Genomic DNA, 23,092 nt, shown 5'->3' with positions numbered 1-23,092 from the left:
AGAACTATTTAGAGATATATGTCAAATTGCTTTATAGTACCAGTTTCCAAAAAGCAAACTTCAAAATACAGCAAACATTTTCGTATCAACACAAAATATAAGTGGAGTACAATGGGCCTATTGTAGAAAGTGTGCATTTTTTTAAAGTTACAATCTCATTTTGTGAATTTAAAATGGTTGTTTCTTCTTTCTTCTTCTCTATAGGAATTTTTTGTGGCTTTACGTCTTGTAGCTTGTGCACAGAATGGATTGGATGTTTCACTGAGTAGTCTTAACCTGCCTGTTCCTCCACCTAGATTTGTAAGACATCTTTTTGCACAAATTAGACATGATAGAGTGGCAAAATTAGTGTACTGGTCATTATGCAAAATGTTAACTTGCCAGCTTCCAAAAACCCATGGAACCATTGTGTAGAAAACCTGTCAGAAAGTGAGGTCAAGATCTCATTTGTGGTCTCTGAATGCACACAATTGGTTTTTAGTGCACCTGCGCAGAAACTCTTGGAAACTTCTAGAGCTTTGAAACGTGTCCGTTAGGACCTCCCTCCTGTCTCGTGTGCCCCGCCCATGCCATAGAGTGCCTCAGTTCCTTTTTTGTCGCCACTACAGCAGCACTTCGGCTACAGAATTCCATTGGTTTGTTTCCGAGAGTCTCTGCACAGGCACTCTAAAATGCAATTGTGTGACTTCACAGATGACAACTCAAAGAACCAGAGTTACAGGTAAGTAACCTCTTTTTGTGGGATGTCCAGATCCAAACTGATAGACACCTTGAACATAAGACATCAGACATAGTAGTAATAGAATGAAGAAATGTCTGGATCATTGACATTGCATTTCCAGGGGATGCTAGAGTTGAAAATGAAGATTTGGAAAAACTAACAAAATACAGAGATCTGGCAATCGAAACATCTCACTTGTGGGTGAAACACACCTCAGTGGGTCCCCATCATCATTGGGGCTTTGGGAACAATATCAAGAAATTTCACGCAGTATTATAAGCAGTTGCAGATTACAGAAATAACATCAACAGAGCTACAAAAATGGCAATATTGTGAATAGCATACATACTGTGCCAATATTTAACATATTTAGATTTTCGGTTAAAACTTTTATCTGTTATATAATACCAGTCAATATTTTAATAATTTAGATTGACTCAGTCTGGTATGTTTTAATTATCATAATTAGCCGCCTAGAGTGGTCCGGTGGGCCAGAAAGGCGGGGTATAAATTAAATAAATAAATAAAGAAAGAAATAAAGAAAGAAATAAAGAAATAAATAAATAAATAAATAAATAAATAAATAAATAAATAAATAAATAATCATAATAGGCAGAAGAAGGTGGTACATGGTTGAGAAACTGTTACACTGTTAGCCACTAGTTATCTCCTGGATGATAATTTTGATAAACAACAGTCAAACCTACACCTTGAATTAGGCTGTCTTGAGGCATTCGTATGTAGGGATTTGCTCCTGAGGGATTTGCATGCTCAATCCAAAATAAATTTATTCATACTAGATACTATCAGAAAATAAATGTGAAGCGAGGTATATGTGATACATGCAGGGCCTGTAAGAAATCTAAAGAAACAATTCATCAGTGGATCATATGTGCAGGCAAAACTTAGTTGAAAAGATTATTTTTCAGCAGTTGGCCAAATCTAATGGATTACTCTCCTGTTCTTTTGCACGTTATAAATTCCACCCTATTTTAGAATTTGAGACCTCAGTATTTACTGGGATAAGCAAATTATCACTGGTAAAGCAGTTAACTTTTTATTACAGTGGTGCCTCGATTTATGAACTTAATCTGTTCCAGAAGATGGTTGTAATTCGAATTGGTCATAGTTCGAAGCACCATTTCCCATAGGAATGCATTGAAACCCCATTAATCCGTTCAGGTCAGGGGTAAAAAAAATACCAAAACCCCCCACACATACACAAAAAAACCCTGCAAGCCCCATCAGAATGCATTCGGGCTGGGGAAAAACAAACACTGCAAGCCCCATCGGAACATGCTGGGGCAAAAAACACACACACACACACACACACACACACACACACCCAAAAAAACACTGCAAGCCCCATTGGAACACGTTCAGGCCGAAAAAAACCCACACACCAAAAAACAAAACACATAACTCAAAGCTCTGATCACAAGTTGAAGCAACATTTTGTGGCCGGAGCTGGTCGTAACTCAAATTGGTTGTAAGTTGGGACGGCCATAAGTCGAGACACCACTGACTGTATTAATAAGGTGGATAAACAGCATGCCTTATAGAAGTGGGAGTTCCATCAACAACCAACCACAAAAATATAGTAAGTACAAAAAAATGCAAAGTGCCAAACATTAAGGCAAGAAGTTAAAAGATTTTGGAATCAAAATCAGGTCAAACCTCTTCCTCCACGAGCATAGTTACGGTACTTTTTTTTCAGTTTAGATAAATGTTACTAAGTCATGTTATTAGTCATTTTTATAATAGATTGATTTCAATTGTCAACTAAGATGATTTAGTTTACAGTATTCACACATTGTTTAAGGATGTAAGGAAGATGAAGTTATATGGGCACTCTACATGTGGTAGGAATGGGTGATTGATTTGAATGTGACCTAAACCAAGCGATAATTACCAGTGCAATTAAGAAAAACTAAAAATAATATTTCAAAAGTGTATTTTATAGGTAATTTTTTAAATTATCTTTTCTGTCAGAATGATTCCACTAGCCCTTTATTATCTGGAGGAGCGCCAGTCGATATCCCATGGGCTGTTAAGGTAATTGAATCAAAAACATAGATGAAGTAGCTATTCTACTGGTTCCAAATGCCTTGCCTTCTAAGCTGCTTTGTAGATACGATGTTCTGTTCAGATTTTGCTTTGCTTTGCTGATTTTTAGAATACAACTTAATGTTTAATTGGGCAAATGCTTCCTTGAGGAATAGTTTCCCCCTCTCTGTATTGGTTTGATGGTTGCTGATCGGCATAAATGGCACATTCACTTCTCATGTATTGGGCATCTCTTCATCCACTAGGCCAGCGATGGCGAACCTATGGCATGCGTGCCACAGCTGGCATGCAGAGCCATTTCTGCTGGCATGTGAGCCATAGGTCACCAGATCGCTATTCCTCTCCCCCCGCAGCCAAACCTCAGGAGGTGGCTGTAGCCGGTGCTGGCGCCTCGGCAGGCGGATCTGGAGCAACTGGTGCTGGTAGTGGAGGGGCCTTGAGGCACCTCCGTGCCGGGATTCCCCCTCCCGCCCCCTTCCAGTTCCAGGTCTGCCACTTCCAGTTGCGGCAGCACAACGCCCACTGGTTCCCCCCCCCCCAGTTTGGGCACGCAAGCTCAAAAAGGTTCGCCACTGCTGCACTAGGGTGACTTCCTTGTTTCAGGCAGCTCTTGGAATTGTCTATGGAGTGTTAGAAATATGTGTGTGATTTTGTCTTACTTATGTTTGTGGAAGCATGAACACTAATTCTTGCTTTCCACACATTCGCGAAGTGGCATTAGTTGCTGCTGAACATTATTAACAAAATTAGTCCTTCCTCTTTGCAAAAATGGATTATGTGCACTCATTTACCATTTTAACTATACCAACCCGTTCTTTTGTTAAACTTTATCTTCTTTGGGTTTAGTCAGTGCTTTACTGAAAAAGTCATTCACCTTATTTGTCACTCTGTGTGGTACTTCAGTATTTCCAGTATTTCCATACTTTCGAACTTTGTTCTTCCAGATCTATTGACTGTAGGCTTTTGAAAGTTCTTTCCTGTCTCAGACAACATCACCTTTCTTCTCCCTGGTCTGTACTCCTTGGACAATTGCTTTTTAGAATATTTAAGGCCCCCAGTCTGCCTCTTGCTGTAGTAACTGTCACATGGATTTTTCTTGCGCAGCACTCTTTTATTCACAGCGCTCTTTATGTAATGAAATACTCTTGTCTGACTCTTTTTTGGGACTTTATTCATGTTCATAATTTAGTACTTTCCCTTATTTATTATTTCTGCAACCAGATAGAAGACAAGGCCAAGTATGACGCTATCTTTGAAAGCCTTAACCCAGTGAATGGCTTGCTGTCAGGTGATAAAGTGAAACCTGTTCTGCTCAACTCTAAACTGCCAGTTGATATCTTGGGAAGGGTAAGACTTGAGTGCATGGTATATGTGTGTTTGTCATGTGACATTCTGTAGGTTGGTGCTTTGTAACAAGAGTTGTGCCCAGCAAAGAGACCACAAATTTCACTAAGTCACTCAAGATTTCAGTTTTGTGTTGATTTCTATATATTTATTTTTATTTATTTATTTGATTTCTGTCCTGCCCATCTAGACCAAGGGTCTACTCTGGGTGGTTTTAAAATTTAAAAATAATAAAACCAAAAACATATATTATAAGTCCAAGATGGCGAAGTACAAGTAATTCAGATATGGCAGTTAAGATATGGCAGGAGGGAATGCCTGCCCAAATAGCCAGGTTTTAAGTTTATTCCTGAAAACAACCAGAGAGGGAGCCAGGCAGATCTCCACTGGCAAGTTATTCCAAAGGTGAGGGGCCACTGCTTGGAAGGCCCTACTCCTTGTTCTTTTCTTGTGGACCTCCATCGGCATTAGGCCCCTCAGCCGCCCAGCCTGGCTGGAACAAGTGACTCTGGCAGAACTGGGTGGGAGAAGGCGCTCTGTCAGATATTGAGGTCCTAAACTGTTAATGCTTTATATGGAATCATAAGAACTTTGAAATCAATGTGGAAATGGATGGGCAGCCAATGCAAGGCGGCCAGTGTGGGGGAAATATGCCGGTATCTTTTCACCCCAGTAAGAATTCTGGCCGCAGCATTTGGTTCCATCTGGAGTTTCTTTGTCAGTCTAAAAGGGAGGTCCATGTAGAGCGCATTACAGTAGTCTAATCATGAGACTACAAGCACATGGACCAAAGTGGTGAGTGCCTCCACATCAAGATAGGGACGCAGCTGGGCAATCCGCCGAAGGTGGAGATGTGTGGAACGGACCACTGACGACACCTGGGTCTGCATGGTGAGCGCCAGGTCCAGATGTACACCCAAACTGCAAACCTCACTCTTGGTGGTAAGAGTCACACACCCCCAAAGGAAAGGGAGTTTCCCAGACCACCCAAAGGACCTCCGTCTTGCCCAGATTCAGCCTCAATCCATTCACCTGCATCCATTGCTGAACAGCCCCCAGGCAGCGCTCAAGGGACAAAACAGCATCCACTGTTGTTGGAAAAAAGGAGATGTAGAGCTGAGTATCATCAGCGTACTGATGACATAAAGCCCCACATTCCCTGATGACCTCTCCCAGTGGCCTCATATAGATGTTAAACAGCATTGGAGAGATTATTCAGCCCTGCGTAACCCCACATTTGAGACTCCATGGGTCTGAGAAACTCTCTAATCTGCACACTCTTTGGGGACGGTCCTCCAAGAAGGAACAGAGCCAGGCAAGAGCAAGGCCACCGATTCCCAACTTGGAGAGCCTCCCCAGGAGAATATCATGGTTGATGGTATCAAAGGCGGCTGAGATATTGAGGAGGACCAGCATAGACATTTACCCCTGTCAGCCTCCCTCAATAGGTCATCAAACAGGGCGACCAATTCTGTTTCCGTGCCGTGGCGCAGCCTGAAGCCCTACTGGAATGGATTCAGGGCATTGGTTTCATCCAGAAGAGCCTGCAGCTGATCGGCCACCACACTCTCGACCAGTTTGCTGAGGAAAGAAACATTGGTGGCAGGCCTATAATTACCCATATGGCCAAGCTCAGTTTCTTCCTAATGGGCCTGATGAGTGTCTCCTTGGAGAGACCCATTAATTATTGCCGTAGCCCATTCAGAAGTTATAGGCCTGGCTGCTTTGATTAAGGGTCAAGGGAGGAAGGAAGTGGTGGCCTGACAGTGGTCAAGCACTCTGTCCAACATATCTGACATCACAGGCTGAAAATATATAGGGCTTCAAGGACTGAAATCTCTAGAAGAGAAGTATGTCTTCTCAGGTCAGAACTGGTCTTTGTTGAATGTGGTTTATGTTCTACAAAGATCTGTTTAAGTTTCCCCTTTGCCCTTTTTGAATGAAAAGCAACTCCTTGAATGTTACAGTCCAGAATAGAGGAGAAGCAAGTAGGGAAGGAATGTGGGGGGGGGGACTTGAAGAGGATGTTACTGAGCAAGGGAAAGACCTAAGTATTTCCTTCACTGCTGTCTTCTCTTTCCTTTGGGTTGCAATCTTAATTGGATGGCTTTCATTTTAAAAAAAACCCCTCCACCTCAAGGGAAATCTTAATGAAACCTCACATAACATGCAGTTTTGCCCTAAAATGGATGGCAAATCCCTAATATGATAGGTACGGTTCTTCTGATATAATTTGAGTTGTCACTAAATCCCATTCAATAAAGTAAGCACATTTAAATGCTCTCAGTTTTCTAAAATGACAGTCAATTACTCATCTTGAGAATTAGTTAAAGGCAACATTTGAATAGCAAATCTGTTCTTTTTTAGGCCAAATGGCATGACTGGACAAAATAATTAATCAGATATGTCAAGATGACTAGAAGTGTTTATATTTTTCAATGTGATATAGGAAAGAGGAAACGTGCTGTTGTCCTGAATATGTTTGTGTTTTGGTTAGGTTTGGGAGCTTAGTGATATTGACCATGATGGAATGTTGGATGGAGATGAATTTGCAGTTGTAAGTATACTTATTACCAGCTACAGGATATTGAAAGTGTGTTTACAAAGATTATGAGAGTAGCCTAATCTCTATCACTGACTGGTGACTGGCACCCAGGTGGTTGGAAGAGGACTGTAGTGAAGTTTCTATTTCATCCCCAAGTGTGCTGCAGTATTTTAGAGTTGGACATCTGCATCTTTTATTCCTAGTTCCTTTTTACTTTCTTTGACTGGCTACACAACAAAAATGCAGGAAGTACTGTGGGTTTGGGGTGGGGTGATTCACATTTTGTCCTATTGATCACATGATGCTTGGTAAATGCAAATCAATAGTTTTTCCTCCCTACCATAGGCCCTTCTACTTTTTACAAGTTGAATCCTTTTGCCTTAGTTCAAAGCGTGTATTGCTTTGAACCAATGCGAAAAAGCAAAGACCAACAAGCACATGCACACATAGACACAAAGTGATGCTTTGATAAAATATCTTCTCCCTTGCCTCCTGAGGGAGGGCTAGGAGAACGCACGCACACACAAGCAGCTCCAACACTCATCTGTCTCTGCAAAGCCTCTCTCCCAAGACACTTCTTTTTTAAAAAAAACTGTTTAGTTAGTTATTTAGTTAGTTAGTTACATCTTAATGAGCTTTTAAAACTTTTACAACCCAGCAAGTTAAGATAAAAAAATTAAGGAATCAATCACTCATTTCCTCTTAAGGCTGTTATTTTGAATTGTGCCACCTACAGGTGTTAAAAATGGAATTGCAATTAGAGGGGATTTTTCTCCTCTGCCGGTATTGCCACTTAAATTGAAGTGAACCACATTCCATGATGGGACTTCACAGTGCAATAGAATGCGAGTTAATTTGCCTTTCCCTTACTATGTACTCACACTCTTAATTTGTTTAATAGCCCAGTCAAAACTCAATATATTATTTTTGGTGATAGGGTTCTGCTTTTGAAGGTGTGAAACACAAGTAATTTTAGTCTGACCATGAATGTAGGCAGAAATAGGTGTAAAAAACATCTGAAAATTATATAGGAAGAATAGAACTTCTTTTGCTATTATGTTGATACTTCAGTTTTTTTTTTTGGTCGAACTGAGAGTATCTTGAAAAGAAAAAAAGTGTATCAGTACTTTTCCTGTATTGCATTTCCATGAGAGCAACCTCAGTCATCTTGTGAGGGAACTAATGGTATAAAATGTTTGAATTTGCTCTATTTTCAAATGATTAGTAGATTTTTTGAACAAGTAACTAAAGGATAGTTGAGAGGTACAGACAATAATGCACACTAGAGAAATTTCTTATTGTTGCCAACTTACTCAACTTGTTCATGAATCTTTCAAACTACATCTTACATTTTTTACATTGTTTGGGAAGTGGAACTACCGAACGGGAAACTTTTTCTGAACTTTCTGAAGTTACTTAAGGATCAGAACTAAGTATTTAATTACTTCATATCATTGCAGCTATATTGCAAAAAGTGTCCTGTAAGTCTTCATAGGTGAAATGCTGAATGGTATACAGTCATTTGTATAAAAGCTGATTGCAGTTTTTTTCCTTGTCATTCATTTCATGTCGGTTTTGATTTCTTTCTTTAAGCAAATAACTGATTTGGGAAAAGAGGAGAAGCAGTTAGTGGGTCCTAACTATGTAAATTTCCCAAATGATGACTGGTTATGACATTGTGGCTTTTGCTTTCCTCCCAAGTAATACAAGTATTTGTTTTATTATTTCTTGTACAATTTTTTCAAAAAGGCGTGAACACAAAATCCGCAAAAATGAAGACATTATTTTTGTTAAAATATAACTATAAATATTTACAGTTTTATGTAAATATTTATAGATGCAATAAATTGATAGCACTTAAAATTGAGAAAAACATATTTATTATTAACACAAGGCTATCAGAAATATGTTTAGGGTAAGATCTCAACTTTGTTTCGTAAGTGTTGTCTGAAATTCCTTGAATTGACTTCATCAAATTCTTTTTCTTAGGGAATGACTCTTTTTAGCTTCTTAAAAGCATATCCTGCCTTTTTCTCTCTGTCTACAAGTCACCGTAGAAAATAAAATAAAAAATACGAGTAAGTGTTCTAGTTTCCTTGTCAGTGACGGTACAGTTATAATCAAAATTATTCAACCTCCATTGCAAATCAAGTTTATTGTCAAAATTTAGACTTTCAATGACATTACAGATGTTCAATTTGGAATGAATAAATCAAACAAAAGGAATTAAAATAGCTCAACACAACAGATGCTTCAAGTGATTTCTCCACATTCAGCGACAGAACATGCAGCTTTTAATGAATTTTGCAGTCTCAGAATTATTTAATGCCCTGAATAGAATCCCTCACAACAGCACATATATGCAAAACAGGTGTTGTCTCAGGCATATATGATGCAACTAATCAAGAGTTTCACTAGTTGTACCAGGTGTGCTTGAGCTGGAACAGATGAAATACCTGAACTGGCTAGGGGTTTGGTGAGTGTCACATCTGACTCTATGTTAGAAAAATGGATAAATCAAAAGAATGGTCCAAAAAGTTAAGAGAAGATATCATCGCCCTTCTCAAGCAAGGGACAGGATACAAAAAGATAGTGAAGGCACTGAATTTTCCTAGAAACACTGCTGAATAGCTCGGTGGTTTAGGCATCCGGCTGTGGAGCCAGAGGTTGGGAGTTCGATTCCCCACGGTGCCTCCTTGACAGGAGCTGGACTTGATGATCCATAGGGTCCCTTCCAGCTCTGCAGTTCTAAGATGATAATGATGATTATATAGTTTGCAAGTTCAGAGTTAAGGGAACAGTGGTTGCACTACCTGGATGGGACAGAAAAAGGAAGCTATCAACAGCTACAAACAGATTTTTGAGAAAGCAGATTGAGAAAAATCCTGAAGTGACTGCAAAAGCCTTGCAGCAAGACATGGTGGCAACAGGCACTGACATTTCAATTTGCACAGTAAGGAATGTATTAAACACAGAAGGTTTCCATGCCAGAACTCCAAGACGTATGCCACTACTGTTCCAAGAGCACAAAAAAGTCAGATCTAATATACTCAAAATCATATACATATAAGCCACAGAAGTTTTGGAATTCCATTCTGTGGAGGATGAAACAAAACTGGAACTTTGCGGTTGTGGCCAGATATCGGAACCACAAAATGAAGCATCTGCACAAGAATCAAAGAACATGAGAGACACCGCAGACTAAAACACCCAGAAAAATTGGCAATAGCTGAAATTACCAGAACATGCCCTAAACAATTTACCAGAACATGCCCTAAACAAACTGGACATGAAATTCTATTTCAAAATACTGAAATTCTGGACAACACCACAATCATTACATTAGACTGCACAGGGAAGCCATTGAAATCCACAAGCACCAGCAGAACTTCAACAAAAAAGAGGAAAGTTTGAAACTCAACAAAACTTGGCTTATAGCTCTGAAAAATACAGCGTGCAAAAGGTCAACGAACTCTACCCAACCACAAGGAATGGGAATCACTACACACAAAAGACCAGCTAATGACACCCATCAATCACAGTGACAGATAATCTCTCCTCCTTATCACAACAATACACCCACAACAAAACACATTAATCACCCATCTCCTGAAAAGGACAAAAGCCTATCTCACAGCCATAAATACTCAACTCCCAAGCAAGCTACACCAGAGCACAGAGTGCTGTCCTCTGAAGATGCTGGCCACAGAGACTGGCGAAACGTTAGGAAGAACAACCTTCAGAACACGGTCAAAGAGCCCAAAAAAACCACAACAACCAAAACTGGAACTTTTCAGCCTGATGGATCAGCGATACGTCTGAAGGAAGAAGAATGAAGCATACACTGAAAAGAACACTACAGTTAAGCATGGTGGTGGCTAGGTGATGCTCTGGGGTTGCTTTGATACTGGAAACCTGCAGTGTGTGGAACACAAGCTGAATTAATTGAATTATCAGGAAATCCTAGGAGAAAATGTCATGCTGTCTGTGAGGAAGCTGAAGCTTGACTTTCATTGGACCTTCCAGCAGAACAATTATCCCAAGCATTCCTCTGATTCCACCAAGGGTTGGTTGTAGAAGAAGTCCTGGAAGATTCGATAGTGACCATCAGTCGACTGCCTGACTTGAACCCCATAGAAAATCTCTGGTGGGATTTGAAGAAGGCAGTTGCAGGATACAAACCCAAGAATATGGCTGAACTGGAGGCCATTGGTCATGAGGAATGAGCTAAGATTCCTCAGGAAAACTGCCAGAATCTGGTGTCTGGCTATGCATCTTGTTTGCAACAGGTCATAGCAACAAAAGGGTTCTCTACTAAAGATGCTTGCCATGAAGGAGTTAAATAATTTTGAGACTGCAGAACTCATTAAAAGTTGCATTTTCAGTTGAATTTGGAGAAACCACTTGAAGCATTCATTGTGTTCAGCTGTTTCAATTGCTTTGAATTGATTTGTTCATTGCAAATATCTGAAAATCTGTAGATTTTGACAATAAACCTGATTTGCAATGGGGGTTGAATAATTTTGAGTACAACTGTATATGTATTCACAAGTTTCTTCAACTTATGAGTGTAGCTTAAATTTATAAAACTATAAAAAGTAATGATTATGTTTCAGCTATTGGTTAAACTTTAATCAATAAATGTTATTATTCTCTGTGATCACAAATATTTTTAATCAGTGTTTAATGAAACTATTTAGTTTTTTTAAAAAATGTAGTTCCAGAATGTAATTTTAAGAATCACGATAGTCACTTGAGACAGAAGAAAGCAGAAGTTGAATATATGATATTTCATTGCTTTACCCGTTTAAGACTGCTGTAGTACAATGTGTAACTAAATTTGCTAGTAAACCTGTGCTTTATTCCTCTTTTGTTCCATTTGTTTAGGCCATGTTCTTGGTTTACTGTGCTCTTGAAAAAGAACCTGTGCCAATGTCCTTGCCTCCAGCATTGGTGCCACCTTCTAAAAGAAAAGGGGTTGGTCTACCAGGCACAGTGCAGTTGGTGCCCCCTTCAACATCTGGTAAAGATCTTCAACAGTCCATAGGACCTGTAGGCCTCTTGCCATCTAAAACACCATCATTAACACAGGTATACCTGCCAGTAAGCAGCACTTTGTCCTTCTGCCTTCATAATGCCTACTGGAAATTCAATTTGCATTTCCTTTTCTCCCCCACAGTGGGTTGTATCGTCTGCAGATCAGATAAAATATAATGAAATCTTTTTAAAAATTGATAAAGACGTGGATGGCTTTGTATCTGGGGTGGAAGCTAGAGATTTATTCTTAAAGACTGGTCTGCCATCTACCTTACTTGCACGTATCTGGTAAGTTTGTTTATATCAGTTCTTGTAGAGAACTAATGTTTTGGCTTGAACCAATTGAAAACATATCCTTACTTAACAAGTGCTGTGAACCCATAGCAGTAATATTTCAAGTGTACATGCCCAGCCCTGTCAGCCATGTGGAGAACAGTGGCAAAAAAATGCAATTTACCAGATATGGCCATTCTTAAATGACAGAAGAAACAGCTGTTACAGTAGTTGTGTGTTGTGTTGGTGTGGTGATGCTGGCATTGCTGAATAAAAGCTGCTGAGTTCTAGTCTAGCTATCTCAGAGTGAGCAAGCTCTGCCTAAAAAAACAGGATGAAGAATTAAGTTCCCAGTGCAAAGCAAAAACTAGGAAAATGGGGAACTAGAATGCTGGACGTAGCACATAACTTGCCATCAGACTTAAAAGTTGTTCCCTGTGGATGCACACAGCAGCACAAAAACCACATAATGTTAGATTGATTTCTAAAAACCCAAACCTGATCCCAATTTAATTTGACAGTGTAGTTGTGCCCCAAGCCGCTCAGATCCAAGATAAATGTTACATCAGGCGTTAGATTTTAGGTAATATAAGTTATGGGGGACAACTATGGAACTACTGTGGATCAGAGACCTGTGTTGGGTAGGCTTTCTTACAGATGCACCATTGTCGCCACCTGGCCAGATAAACATATCTAATCATTTGGGGTCTGGCACAAAATGGTGGACGTATCTCAATGAGTGACTCATAGAAATGGGCAAGGACAGAAGATTGGTGCTGGAAGGGGCAGGAGGAGGCTGGGAAAGGAGATAGGTTTGGTGGCACTGGACAGAGGATATTCACAGTGCCATGTCAAAAGGCCCACTTGTCTCACATTGACTGCAACTTCAGAGTCTTAAACCAGCCGGTATTTCAGGAGGCTGAATTGAGGGACAGCTGTTTTGACCTTTATGAGATTCTTTTGTGTTTACATTTTTTAACTTTCCCTGCCTCATGTCTATTCAGACTATGTAGCCACCAAGACGGCTATATTAAAAAACACAGACACTCTTGGTGCCTCCCCTCAAAAGTGCATTTTAGAGAAAGTGTTGTTTATAATTGCTTCATTCATCTTAATGTGTATGTATACTGTGATCAACTTGGTAAATGCACCTAGCACACAAAATACTTGACACTGAAGATTTAACTAACAGTTGCTAACTAGTGACCCTTAATTAACACTAAGAAAACAAGAAATTTAATTCTCATAGCTGCGGTCAATAGAAAAATACAAATATTATACTTATTTCTTTGTGAAAAATAACTTCACTAGATTTGACTAAGGTCTAAGTCAAGGTCCTTTTTCCAGCAGTGGTCAGTCAAGTACTTACTGAATCTTGTATTCGTTGTAGATAAGGGATTTGCTTTCACCCTTTAAATGCCCCCTAGTATCTGCTAATGTTCCTCTTTGCTATGTTGAGATGATAGTTATGCATTTGTCCTTAAAGTTGTAATGATAGCTGTTATGTCACTAATTCCCCAAACTGCATGATTTTCAAGCTTGACAGCAACATGACTGTGTTTTTTTTAAATGGCTTTTACAGGGCTCTGTGTGACACAAAGGACTGTGGGAAATTGTCCAAAGAACAATTTGCTTTGGCCTTCCACTTCATCAATCAGAAGTTGACAAAGGGCATAGATCCTCCTCAACTGCTAACTGCAGAGATGATTCCTCCATCAGAGAGAACCACTCTACAAAAGGTGACAGTTCACAGGGGAGAAAATCAAAATACTTTGACATAAAGAAGACATTATAATTTATTTTTAATATGAGAATATGGTGCTGTAAATTATGCTGCTTAACATAAATACTTGAATGAATGAATTCAAGTGTTGTTTACTCACTTTATTGATATTTCTCTCCATCATTCTGGCCAACCAAGCAGATGTTTAGACAAAGAAAATGAAAAATTGGACAACAAAAAGAAAAGTATTGAGGCCCCATTAAAAATAGCAGATTCCTTTCAGTCTAAGCCTTCATGGATTGCAATCCATTTTTCTAAAGGCATTTTGAAAATTTGACGGGATTTGTTGCGGAAAAGCTCCTGTTTGACCTTTTGCAAGCAGAAATATGCTCAGTTTACTTTGGTCCTGCCATGTTTCATTATGGTAGTGATTTGATACAAATCTGGGATGGATGAGACTCCCTATAGTATCAGGGGTAGTTTTATATACACAGGAGAAATATGATGGACTTGATGACCCATACAATTTCTTCCAGATCTACAGTTCTAAGATTATAATTACTATTGTTGTAAATTTCACATAGACAAATTGCTGTCAGTATTACAGTCAGGGAGAAGGTCTCCTATATATGCTAGGAGCTTTTTGTCAGAAGATAACATCTACTTTTTTTCCCTCCCTTATATCTTCAATGTGTCCTGTTGAGGAGTTGCATGATTTCTAACCTCTTAACAGGAATTTACTATAATAATTTCACTTTAAATAGGTTTATCATGTCTTATATATGATGGTTATGTTGTTTATTTTTAAACAGCATGTACCAAGTAAAAAACAGTATACTACATTGAAATCTGAATTAAAGGTCTCCTTGGTTGTGCTAAGCCACATAAATCTCCAAAATAAACTGAACTCTTGCCCAGAAATGGCACTTAAATATGCTGCATTTTGTTTGAAGTCAATAATAATCAGGTTTATTTTTACATTATTTTGGGAAAAATTGCTTTTCTTTCTTGCTTTACTAATATTTTTTGTATGTTTGCTTTCCTTCTATGTCTTTCCTAGTTTGGACTATATTTTCCATTCTGCACCATTCTGCTTTACATCTTTATTATACTGTCAGTTTCTTAAATCTGCCATCTCAAGGTTAGAGATTCTTCACTTTTCCAATATTGACTGTTTAATAATGAGTATTTTACTCATATCACATTTTCTTTGGAACAGCAGGATGCTGCTTAATTCTATGAATATTAATCCTATTTTCATAATAGCCATTCTTATCCAAAGGTTTTTGCTGCATTTAATTTTTTTTTACAGAATAGTATATTGGGTACTTTATCTTGTTACCTATAGGAAGGCAACAGTACTTGAAATATTTTAGGCATAAACAGTCTTTATTTCTTCTTATCAATTTTCTGGGATTGAATATGCCCAGATACAAGAGGTATGCCATATAAGCATGTTTTCAACTTCCTTGTCAAAACAGTCTGTGAAGGCTCAAGTTTTAACACAGTAGACTAATGCAGTTTCTAAGTGGGTGCATTCACTATTAAGCAGCTGACTGTATAAATTAGTAAAGTTGACAGATGTTGTTCTGCTGAAAAGCTGGTGGAGGAGGTATTACAAACTAGCACAATCTTGTGGAACATTTCAGGTAATTCAGCAGTTGTGTATTTTATTAATTGGGTGGAAGTGTAATTGAAAAACTTTGATTGCCTTCTAATCAAGTGCTGTTTGGTGCTTTTAGCTGCATGCTAAACTATGCTCTGAAAATTTCATTTCCTACTCCTTGCTTTCTATATGAGAGTGGCAAGCTTACATTGTTGTGTTTGCTGTTGTGCAAAGAGCTACAAATTTATAAATGCAGCTGTTAAGTAGCGCATAGAATAGAAATCCAAGCTTTATGTAAAATTGTAACTAATGTAAATGAGATAAAAGTTATAATGGAAAGCATATAAGCACCTAATGAGGCAATATACAGAGTATGTAGCATTCTGTCTATACAGCTGTCTTTGTATTGGTGTTTGATTTTTTTGAATGATACATATATGTAGCAAGCAAACAAGCTCCTGAATATTTTGTTCAGTCCCAGCATCAGAGAAACTAGTAATATCAAAGGAAATGTTCAGCTGTTGACTCTTAATTTGTAATTTCAGTACAGACGTTGTGGTCATAACAGGTGTCCCTTCCCCCTACTAAGGACTAGATACCATATGGGCTGTTTGCATCACTATAAATTGGTCTTCCTGTTCTGAATATTGATCAGGAAAAAACATATTTTCTTGCTAACATTGCAGAACACGCTAGGATTGAGCCCTGTAGCAGATTTTTCTGCAATCAAAGAGCTAGATAGTTTAAGCAACGAAATAGTTGATCTACAGAGGTAAGCAAAGAAAATGTTTTGTTTTTTTCTGTGTGTTTTCATTTAATTTCAAATGATTTCAATATTTCTGTAACTTGCACTTTTAAATAGTAAGGTTAATAATTATAAACAGATCAGAACTGTTAACAATGAAATAAGTACAATCTAGGAGCATGTTATTAGGGTCTAAAAGCTGCTGGAGGTTTAAATATATTTGGACAAAGCAGAAGACCTAGATGAAGCTGGCTCTAGTTTTCAACAAAGCAGAATGTTGAACTACATTAAGGTTGATGAGAGCAGCTAATGTTGAGAGCAGGACAAAATGTTCAAAAAAATTTGGATTTTTGGATGTCATAACCTTGATTCTTCAAATCTTGCCACAATTGTGCAAATTCACAGAGATGAACTGTTACAGTTTGCAGTGGCAACAGAATATTTATCTGACTGTATCATAAAAATGCACACATTTGACAGTAATTCTCTTTGGAGCCAAATCTTTACTTCTTTCTGTTACCTCTGAGTTCCTGGTTACATTAAAAATTAGGCTCTTCTGATCAGAATTAGACATGGGATATTTGCATCTCTATCCTGGGAAATGAATACAAATATCAGCACCACAGGTGCCTGGGAAAACTGGATTCTCCTCCCCCCCCCGCCCCATACTGGCAGGTCCAGTCTCCCCTTGCTGTGCGTAACGTTCAACCAGTATAGTTCTCATCGTACCAATTGTGGAAGGAGCCTGGCCAGTGCTTCCCTGCCTTCCCACACCACCAACCTCTCTGGTGAAGAGGCAGGATGACGAGTCTCCCCACTTAGCTATTAAGCGACGGGAACAACACTGGCCACGCATGGTGGGTGGACCTGCTGATTCAGAGGGTAGGGTCCGGTTTTTCTAGGCACCTTCCGTGCCGATATTCATATCCCCAGGGATATAAATATGACTGTCCCATGTCTAATCAGAATCTGCTGAGTGGGGAAGCCCTACCTAACTTGTTTTGTGATGATTCAGTAGGCCTCTCTTTGTACCCAGCTTCCTGCTTCAAGCAATCTTACTGATCTGACTAAGGAAAATACAATCTTATGAATCCTATGTATGGCAGATATATTCTAAAGAGTATACCCAAGTAAGTTTTAAAGGACCATGATACAAATCACTTTGTTTAATTTCAACAGGTTAAGTAACCCACTCAAAAACAAATAAGGCATGGTGCTGTGGACCAGCTGGACATTAGTTGCTGTAGAACTCAAAACCTTGTTCTAGTTTGACATATGGCTGAAATCCTATTGCTTTAGAAAAGAAAATCCTGTTACAAAAGAAAAGAGCCTAACTGTCAATATGTTCTAGCTGACAGATAACAAGTTCCTGCTGGATTTTCCAGTATACACCAATCCAAGAGGTGCATGCCCCCTGAGAAATCCAGTAATGGAATGTTATGCCATTTGACTTTCACTTGTGTAACAAAGCAACAGGATTTCAGCCATCATAACAGAATTTTACTTGACAGATGTTTGGAGATGACGTCATCCAAACAAATGAAACTACCCCTTCTGTTCTTATCAGTGTGATGTATACTCAAGGATTGACTGAATTCTGGTGTCTTGTTACTGGGCTAATTATATTAATTATTCAGCAGTTAGCCAAATAACTGCTGCAGGTCATGCACTGGTACAAACATTGTTGCTACTCTCCAATGACCATATTGAACCCTTTTACTGCTTATTAAATCCTTTTATACTAACAATAGAATTTTCTAGGGTTAAATGATATCTATGCTAATTAACTTGATTATGGAAAACTGTTCAGGAGGTGTCTGCTAACTTATTTTGGGACACTTTTAAGAGAACTGTTAGAGGTGACTGTAAAAAAGAAATAGGTTATATTGAAAGATTGTCTAGAGTGGTAAGGAATCAACTTCTTGAAAAGATTAAAAACTTAGAAAATAAATTCAAAAAGGATTAGTATACTGACATCTAAAAAAATAAATAAAAAAGCTAAAAACATGAAGATTAATCAGTTCTCTAGAGATACATAGCTAGTTAATCACACATTTTTGTGAATTAAGTAATAACATTTCTAAGCTTTTGGCAAATTACATCAGGAAAATAAAACTTTTTAAAAAATCAAATTTCATCTATCGAAATAAAACTGGGAAGATTTTTCAGTCTTCCAAAATTAATGAGCTCTTCTTAAATTTTTCACAAACTTCTGTTAAGGGCTGTATTTTTTAGCAATGGATAGATGAATTTTTTATTCATCTTCCTGACCTAAAAGAATCTGTATTTAATCAATTAATTTAAAAAGACTTACAATATTAACAGAGTGGAAATGGACGTGAGAAAATGTTAATTAAAAATTAAGTTCAATTAGCTTGAGAGAGAATTTTTGTAGAATACTCTCAGCGCTAACTTGCACCTTATAGTATATATAAAATTTGACTTTTTTGGTGTATTGTGGTTGAATTTATTGATAATAATTTATGTAGCAATATTCCATTGGATCTTATGATAACTGTCGGGTTACATAAAAGATTGGTTAACGAATCAGAGGTAGAATAGGTCTAAAGTCTACTTGCCGCTATGAAGATAGCTATAACAAAAAACGAATTAAAAAAGAGCCCCATTCTATAAATAACTGGTTTAATTGTGTCTACAATATGGCTTTGTTAACTAAATGGTCATACGGTCAGAGGATGAAAAAAAATTGTAAGGTACACATAAAAATCTGAAATATTTGTTATGTATTAGGCTGATAAAGTAAGAAATGGAACATGTCTGTTTCTTTTTTGTGAATTGTTACAGAATTTGTATTCTTTTTTAAATAATAAAGTTTGAATTTTTAAAAAGTTACTCGAAAAGCTTTACTAAACTGTTCAATTACAGTGGATGTACTGATGGAGGAGTTTAGAAAATGAAACCTCATCAGGGCCCTGGGCTTGATGTCTTACGGAGAGGGTAGTATAGACGTTCAGTGATAAACTTGGTCGACTTCATCTTTATTTTGTCCCTCCCTCATGGCAATTATTATGAATTATCCTTATTCCCCGAACCAAAGAAATTGACTGTTTTCATACCATTACTCTAATTAACCAGGACTGTAATTTTTTTATAGAAATTCTGGCAAATAGATTGGGGGAAGGAATAAAATTGTATGTGGGAGAAAACCCAGTCTGTCATTTGATGTCTTCTGTCAGAAGGCTTTTCACTGTTGTTCATCATAGCACCAGCCATACATGCGATGACATCTTTTGATGCAACAAAAACTTTCAATGGGTCAGGATAGAATATTCTCCTAAAAGTATGTGACAAGACAGATGTAGGGTCTTTTTTGTGTAGCCTGTGTACTTTATAATACAATCGTAGTATAAACCAATTAAAAGCAGTTGTGGACTCTCTTACAATACCTATTAATGGAGAAGCAAAACAGGTTTGTCCTTTGTTGCCCCTTCTGTTCACTATTTAAGATCTGTAATATTTGCCTAGCCTGATGCAGTAGAGGTTTATAATTAAGAAAAACTGTCCACCCACTACTTCTACTGCATCAGGCTAGGTAAATATGACAATATTTGAAAAACTAAAACTATCTAGAGTGAGGGGAATAGCAACTATTAAGATGGTGATTTTGCCAAAACTTTGGTATCTGTTTCACGTGAGTCTAGTAGGAACCTTTAATGGACTTTTACTAACCGTGACAATTATAAATGTCAGAAAATATTTTAGAGTTCTCAAAGCCCTAGGTTCTGGGGTGCTAAAGAGGGATGAATAAACATTGCCCATATTCAGTCAGTGCCATTATGCAGGCTGTCATATCAGGCACTTTTTTTAGGATTCTTAACCTAGATGAGTACTGTAATATGTTTGGCTGTCTTTAGAAATTCCAAAAGAGGAAACAAAAATATTATGTGGCCTCTTGTTTCTTTCATGGAAGAAGGATATAATAAAATGTTTCAATAATTCATTTTAAAAAATGCTTCCCATGTCGAACCACTGGAGGGGAGATTACTACTGCCTCATTCTTTAATTCAGTTTTTAATATTTTTTTGAACCATTCCCCCTGTTACCTTGAAGACAATAGTGGGGGCTTTTTAGGCTCTGTGATTTCTTTTCTTAAATATTTTAAAGTCTGGAGAACAACATAAGGAGATGCTAGATGAAATAAATAGATAATATTTTCATCGATGCCATTTGTGATACTTCATTTTCTCAAATTAAGCTCAAACTACCTCCTTTGGCTGCATTGGATCGAAAAAATAGAAGGGGTCTATCATCAAAAATATAAAGGAACTAAGTATTTGTAGATTTTGTGTTCCAGACTTCAGTGCTTGTATTAATTAACTGTTTTATAAACTTTCAAGTTAACTTGTTAACTTATTTGCTGTAAATTAATTTTCTGATACATTTTTAATGTCTGTGGTCTTAAATAGAAGTTAAGAAAAAGGCTCAGGGGCTCTACTGTGTCTTATAATGACCAAAATCCTGTTAGTGCAATAAGTTGTGCTAGGGTAGACCCATTGAATCATTGGGCATTTGGTGAGGCAGCTCTCCACACGTTCCATCAATTCACATAACCCTACTTTGTGGCTTACTTTAACATAGTAAGTTCCACTTGGAGTAAGCCAATTTGCATCAATGGAAATTACAGAGTTGACCCACAAAGTCTCCATTGATTCAGCGGGGGTACTCTAGTGTGATTTTCTACATTAAGCAATAGGGTTTTGGCCAATGTGCTGCTGTCAAAAAGTGAAAGTCTGTCTCTTTTTAGCAGTTGTTCTCTATGGCTCTTGCAAAAATGGAAATGTGTTTTACAACTAATTTGGAATTAACATGTAGGCATTGAAGAGCATGAAAATGATGCAGTCATCTCTGTTGCTTTGAAGTTAATATTGGGCAAAATTGAAATGGATAGGAAAGTGCATTTTCTTGGAAGCAAAGTCCGCTTGAAAGAAACGACATTTGCTTGATGCAAGGCAGCTTTAAAGATTGTTTTAGTAGTACATTGCATGCATTGCAGATTGCTAAGGAAGGTTATAGCTAGCCTGTCTTGCAAAGATGTCATCTTGACCCCAATATTTAGCAGAAAGTGAATCAGTGATGTTTTGTAGATATAAATAAGTCACAGCTTGCCTTTAAGGGCTGGAGTGTGAGTTGGGGTTTTGTGCATTGTTGTGGAAAATGGCCAGATATTTATTATCTCTCCAGTATGTCACTGACCACTTGATACTAAACTGTATTCTTTCTATTGGAGCAGATGTTTGGCTCTATTACCAAAATAGCATGAATGTTCTTAGAAAAGTTTGAAGTACTCTTTGTTTAAATATATATATAAATACAAACATGTGCTTTTTTAGCCTTCCAGTTGGTACTTTACTATAACAGAAAACCATTTTATTGATTAATTTTCCTTTTCTGAGGAGTCCTTTCTCCTTAGAAAAGGACCCATTAGAAAAAGAGTCCTTTTCTAAGGAGAAAGGTGGGGTAAAATGTTTTAAATAAATAAATACTTTTTAACTAGATAAGGGTCCTATTTGGACATGATCTCAATCTTATAAACCCTGGTTGGGAGACCAAGCATGGCATACAGAAAGATAGTTTGCTTTCTTGGCAGTTTGGAATGACTTATCTTGATTTGGCCTTAAATTAACTTCGGCATTCTACCAGCATTGATATTAACCATGGTTAAACTGAGGTTCCATATTGCATGATTCAATGGCCAAGACATTGATAAAATTATATTAAGATCAGATCACATACTAGCAAATGTGCTGAAGAAACTGTGTGTTCTGTCATTTGCGGCTCAGAGAAAAGCTATCTTAAACCTGATGCTAGGATATTCTGAAAGGAAAAGGAAAACATATCCCACAGAGGGATTTTTTTGTTTGTGATAAGGTTAATGGAAGCACAAGAGTTGCTGAAGAATCTACCTATAGCAGCATTGTGCAAACTTTTGTGCTAACACTTCCCTACAGAGGTCTGCAAAACCCTGCTAGTAGCCATTTAAATCCTGCTGGTTATTCCTTGGATACATCTGAAGACTGGAACCCACTGTATGTAAATCCTCCTCATGCGTGCCATCTAAATGGCGAAAGATATTCACTCTGCCATTTGTACTTAAAATCCATACCCTTCTGCTAAAATAGTATTAATGTGGTAGCACGTGGCTATTACAAAGAGTAAGTAACTTGGTTTACTAGAATTAAAGCTCCTGCTTTAAAGGGGTTAAACAGAACGGAAAGGGAGCTGATGCAATCACTCCCCCTTTTCACCCGACCATTGCTCCATAGCAACAGTGAGATCACCAAAGACAGTATCTCATTGATTCCTTCCTTTCCCCTCTGCTATTTCTTTCAGCTATTCTTTCCACCTACACATGTCTGGCAGAGTGGGAATCTTTTGTATTATTAATTCTTGGCATATGCAGGCTATTTCTGTTGTCTTTTGTATGAAAAGGAGTTTCATAGACATTTAATGTTCTGCTATGTATTTCAAAGGAGAGACTGGCTTAGGGGGCTGGATAACAGTACCTGGTGTAGTGGATGTTCTTAAATATTCTTGTATTATTTGCTGGTCTTCCAGGGAAAAGAATAATGTGGAACAAGACCTAAAGGAAAAAGAAGACACAATCAAACGAAGGACAAGTGAGGTGCAGGTAATTACTGTTTTAATGTTGGGATCTGGCTGACTGATAGCATACTGAAAAATATATCGCAATAAGCAGGGTGCCCTTTAGAGATTGCATTACAAGGTTTTTTGTACATGCTGATGAAAGTAATCTGTTTTTCTTTTTAGAAATTGAGGCCTAGATGGGAAAATGTGGCATTTTATTCTTGAAAATGAGAATAATATGATCACAGAATGAGGTGTTTGTAGCTGTTCTTTTGGTGGGTGATGGTAGAATCTAAACACTGAACCATGTTGCACTTCAAGGTTTTTGTCTGATGAAAAGGAAAGGCTGGAAACATGGCTCTTAATTTCTTCAGACAGGAAGGTCATTGACTTAATTGAAATTGCCCATGCATAAGTGATTAGTG

At 37.9% G+C, this 23,092-nt stretch overlaps 1 protein-coding gene across 3 annotated transcripts in view; it reads left to right on the top strand.

Annotated features, from left to right (window-relative positions):
* Nucleotides 1–23,092, top strand: part of EPS15 (epidermal growth factor receptor pathway substrate 15) — a 72,969-nt gene that overhangs the window by 21,895 nt on the left and 27,982 nt on the right. For all 3 annotated transcript variants that reach the window (XM_020788138.3, XM_072997610.2, XM_072997609.2), the window contains exons 5-13: nt 205–300; nt 2,714–2,776; nt 4,010–4,135; nt 6,630–6,689; nt 11,565–11,768; nt 11,857–12,002; nt 13,570–13,726; nt 16,003–16,088; nt 22,638–22,710. In XM_020788138.3, the coding sequence (XP_020643797.3) occupies nt 205–300; nt 2,714–2,776; nt 4,010–4,135; nt 6,630–6,689; nt 11,565–11,768; nt 11,857–12,002; nt 13,570–13,726; nt 16,003–16,088; nt 22,638–22,710 (1,011 nt within the window). The remainder of the gene's footprint in view (nt 1–204; nt 301–2,713; nt 2,777–4,009; nt 4,136–6,629; nt 6,690–11,564; nt 11,769–11,856; nt 12,003–13,569; nt 13,727–16,002; nt 16,089–22,637; nt 22,711–23,092) is intronic.

Source organism: Pogona vitticeps, chromosome 4, assembly GCF_051106095.1.
Source record: "Pogona vitticeps strain Pit_001003342236 chromosome 4, PviZW2.1, whole genome shotgun sequence".
NCBI classification, from domain to species: Eukaryota; Metazoa; Chordata; class Lepidosauria; order Squamata; family Agamidae; genus Pogona; species Pogona vitticeps.
The sequence above is the reverse complement of the archived record's forward strand: the minus strand, read 5'-3'. Positions and strand labels throughout refer to the sequence as shown.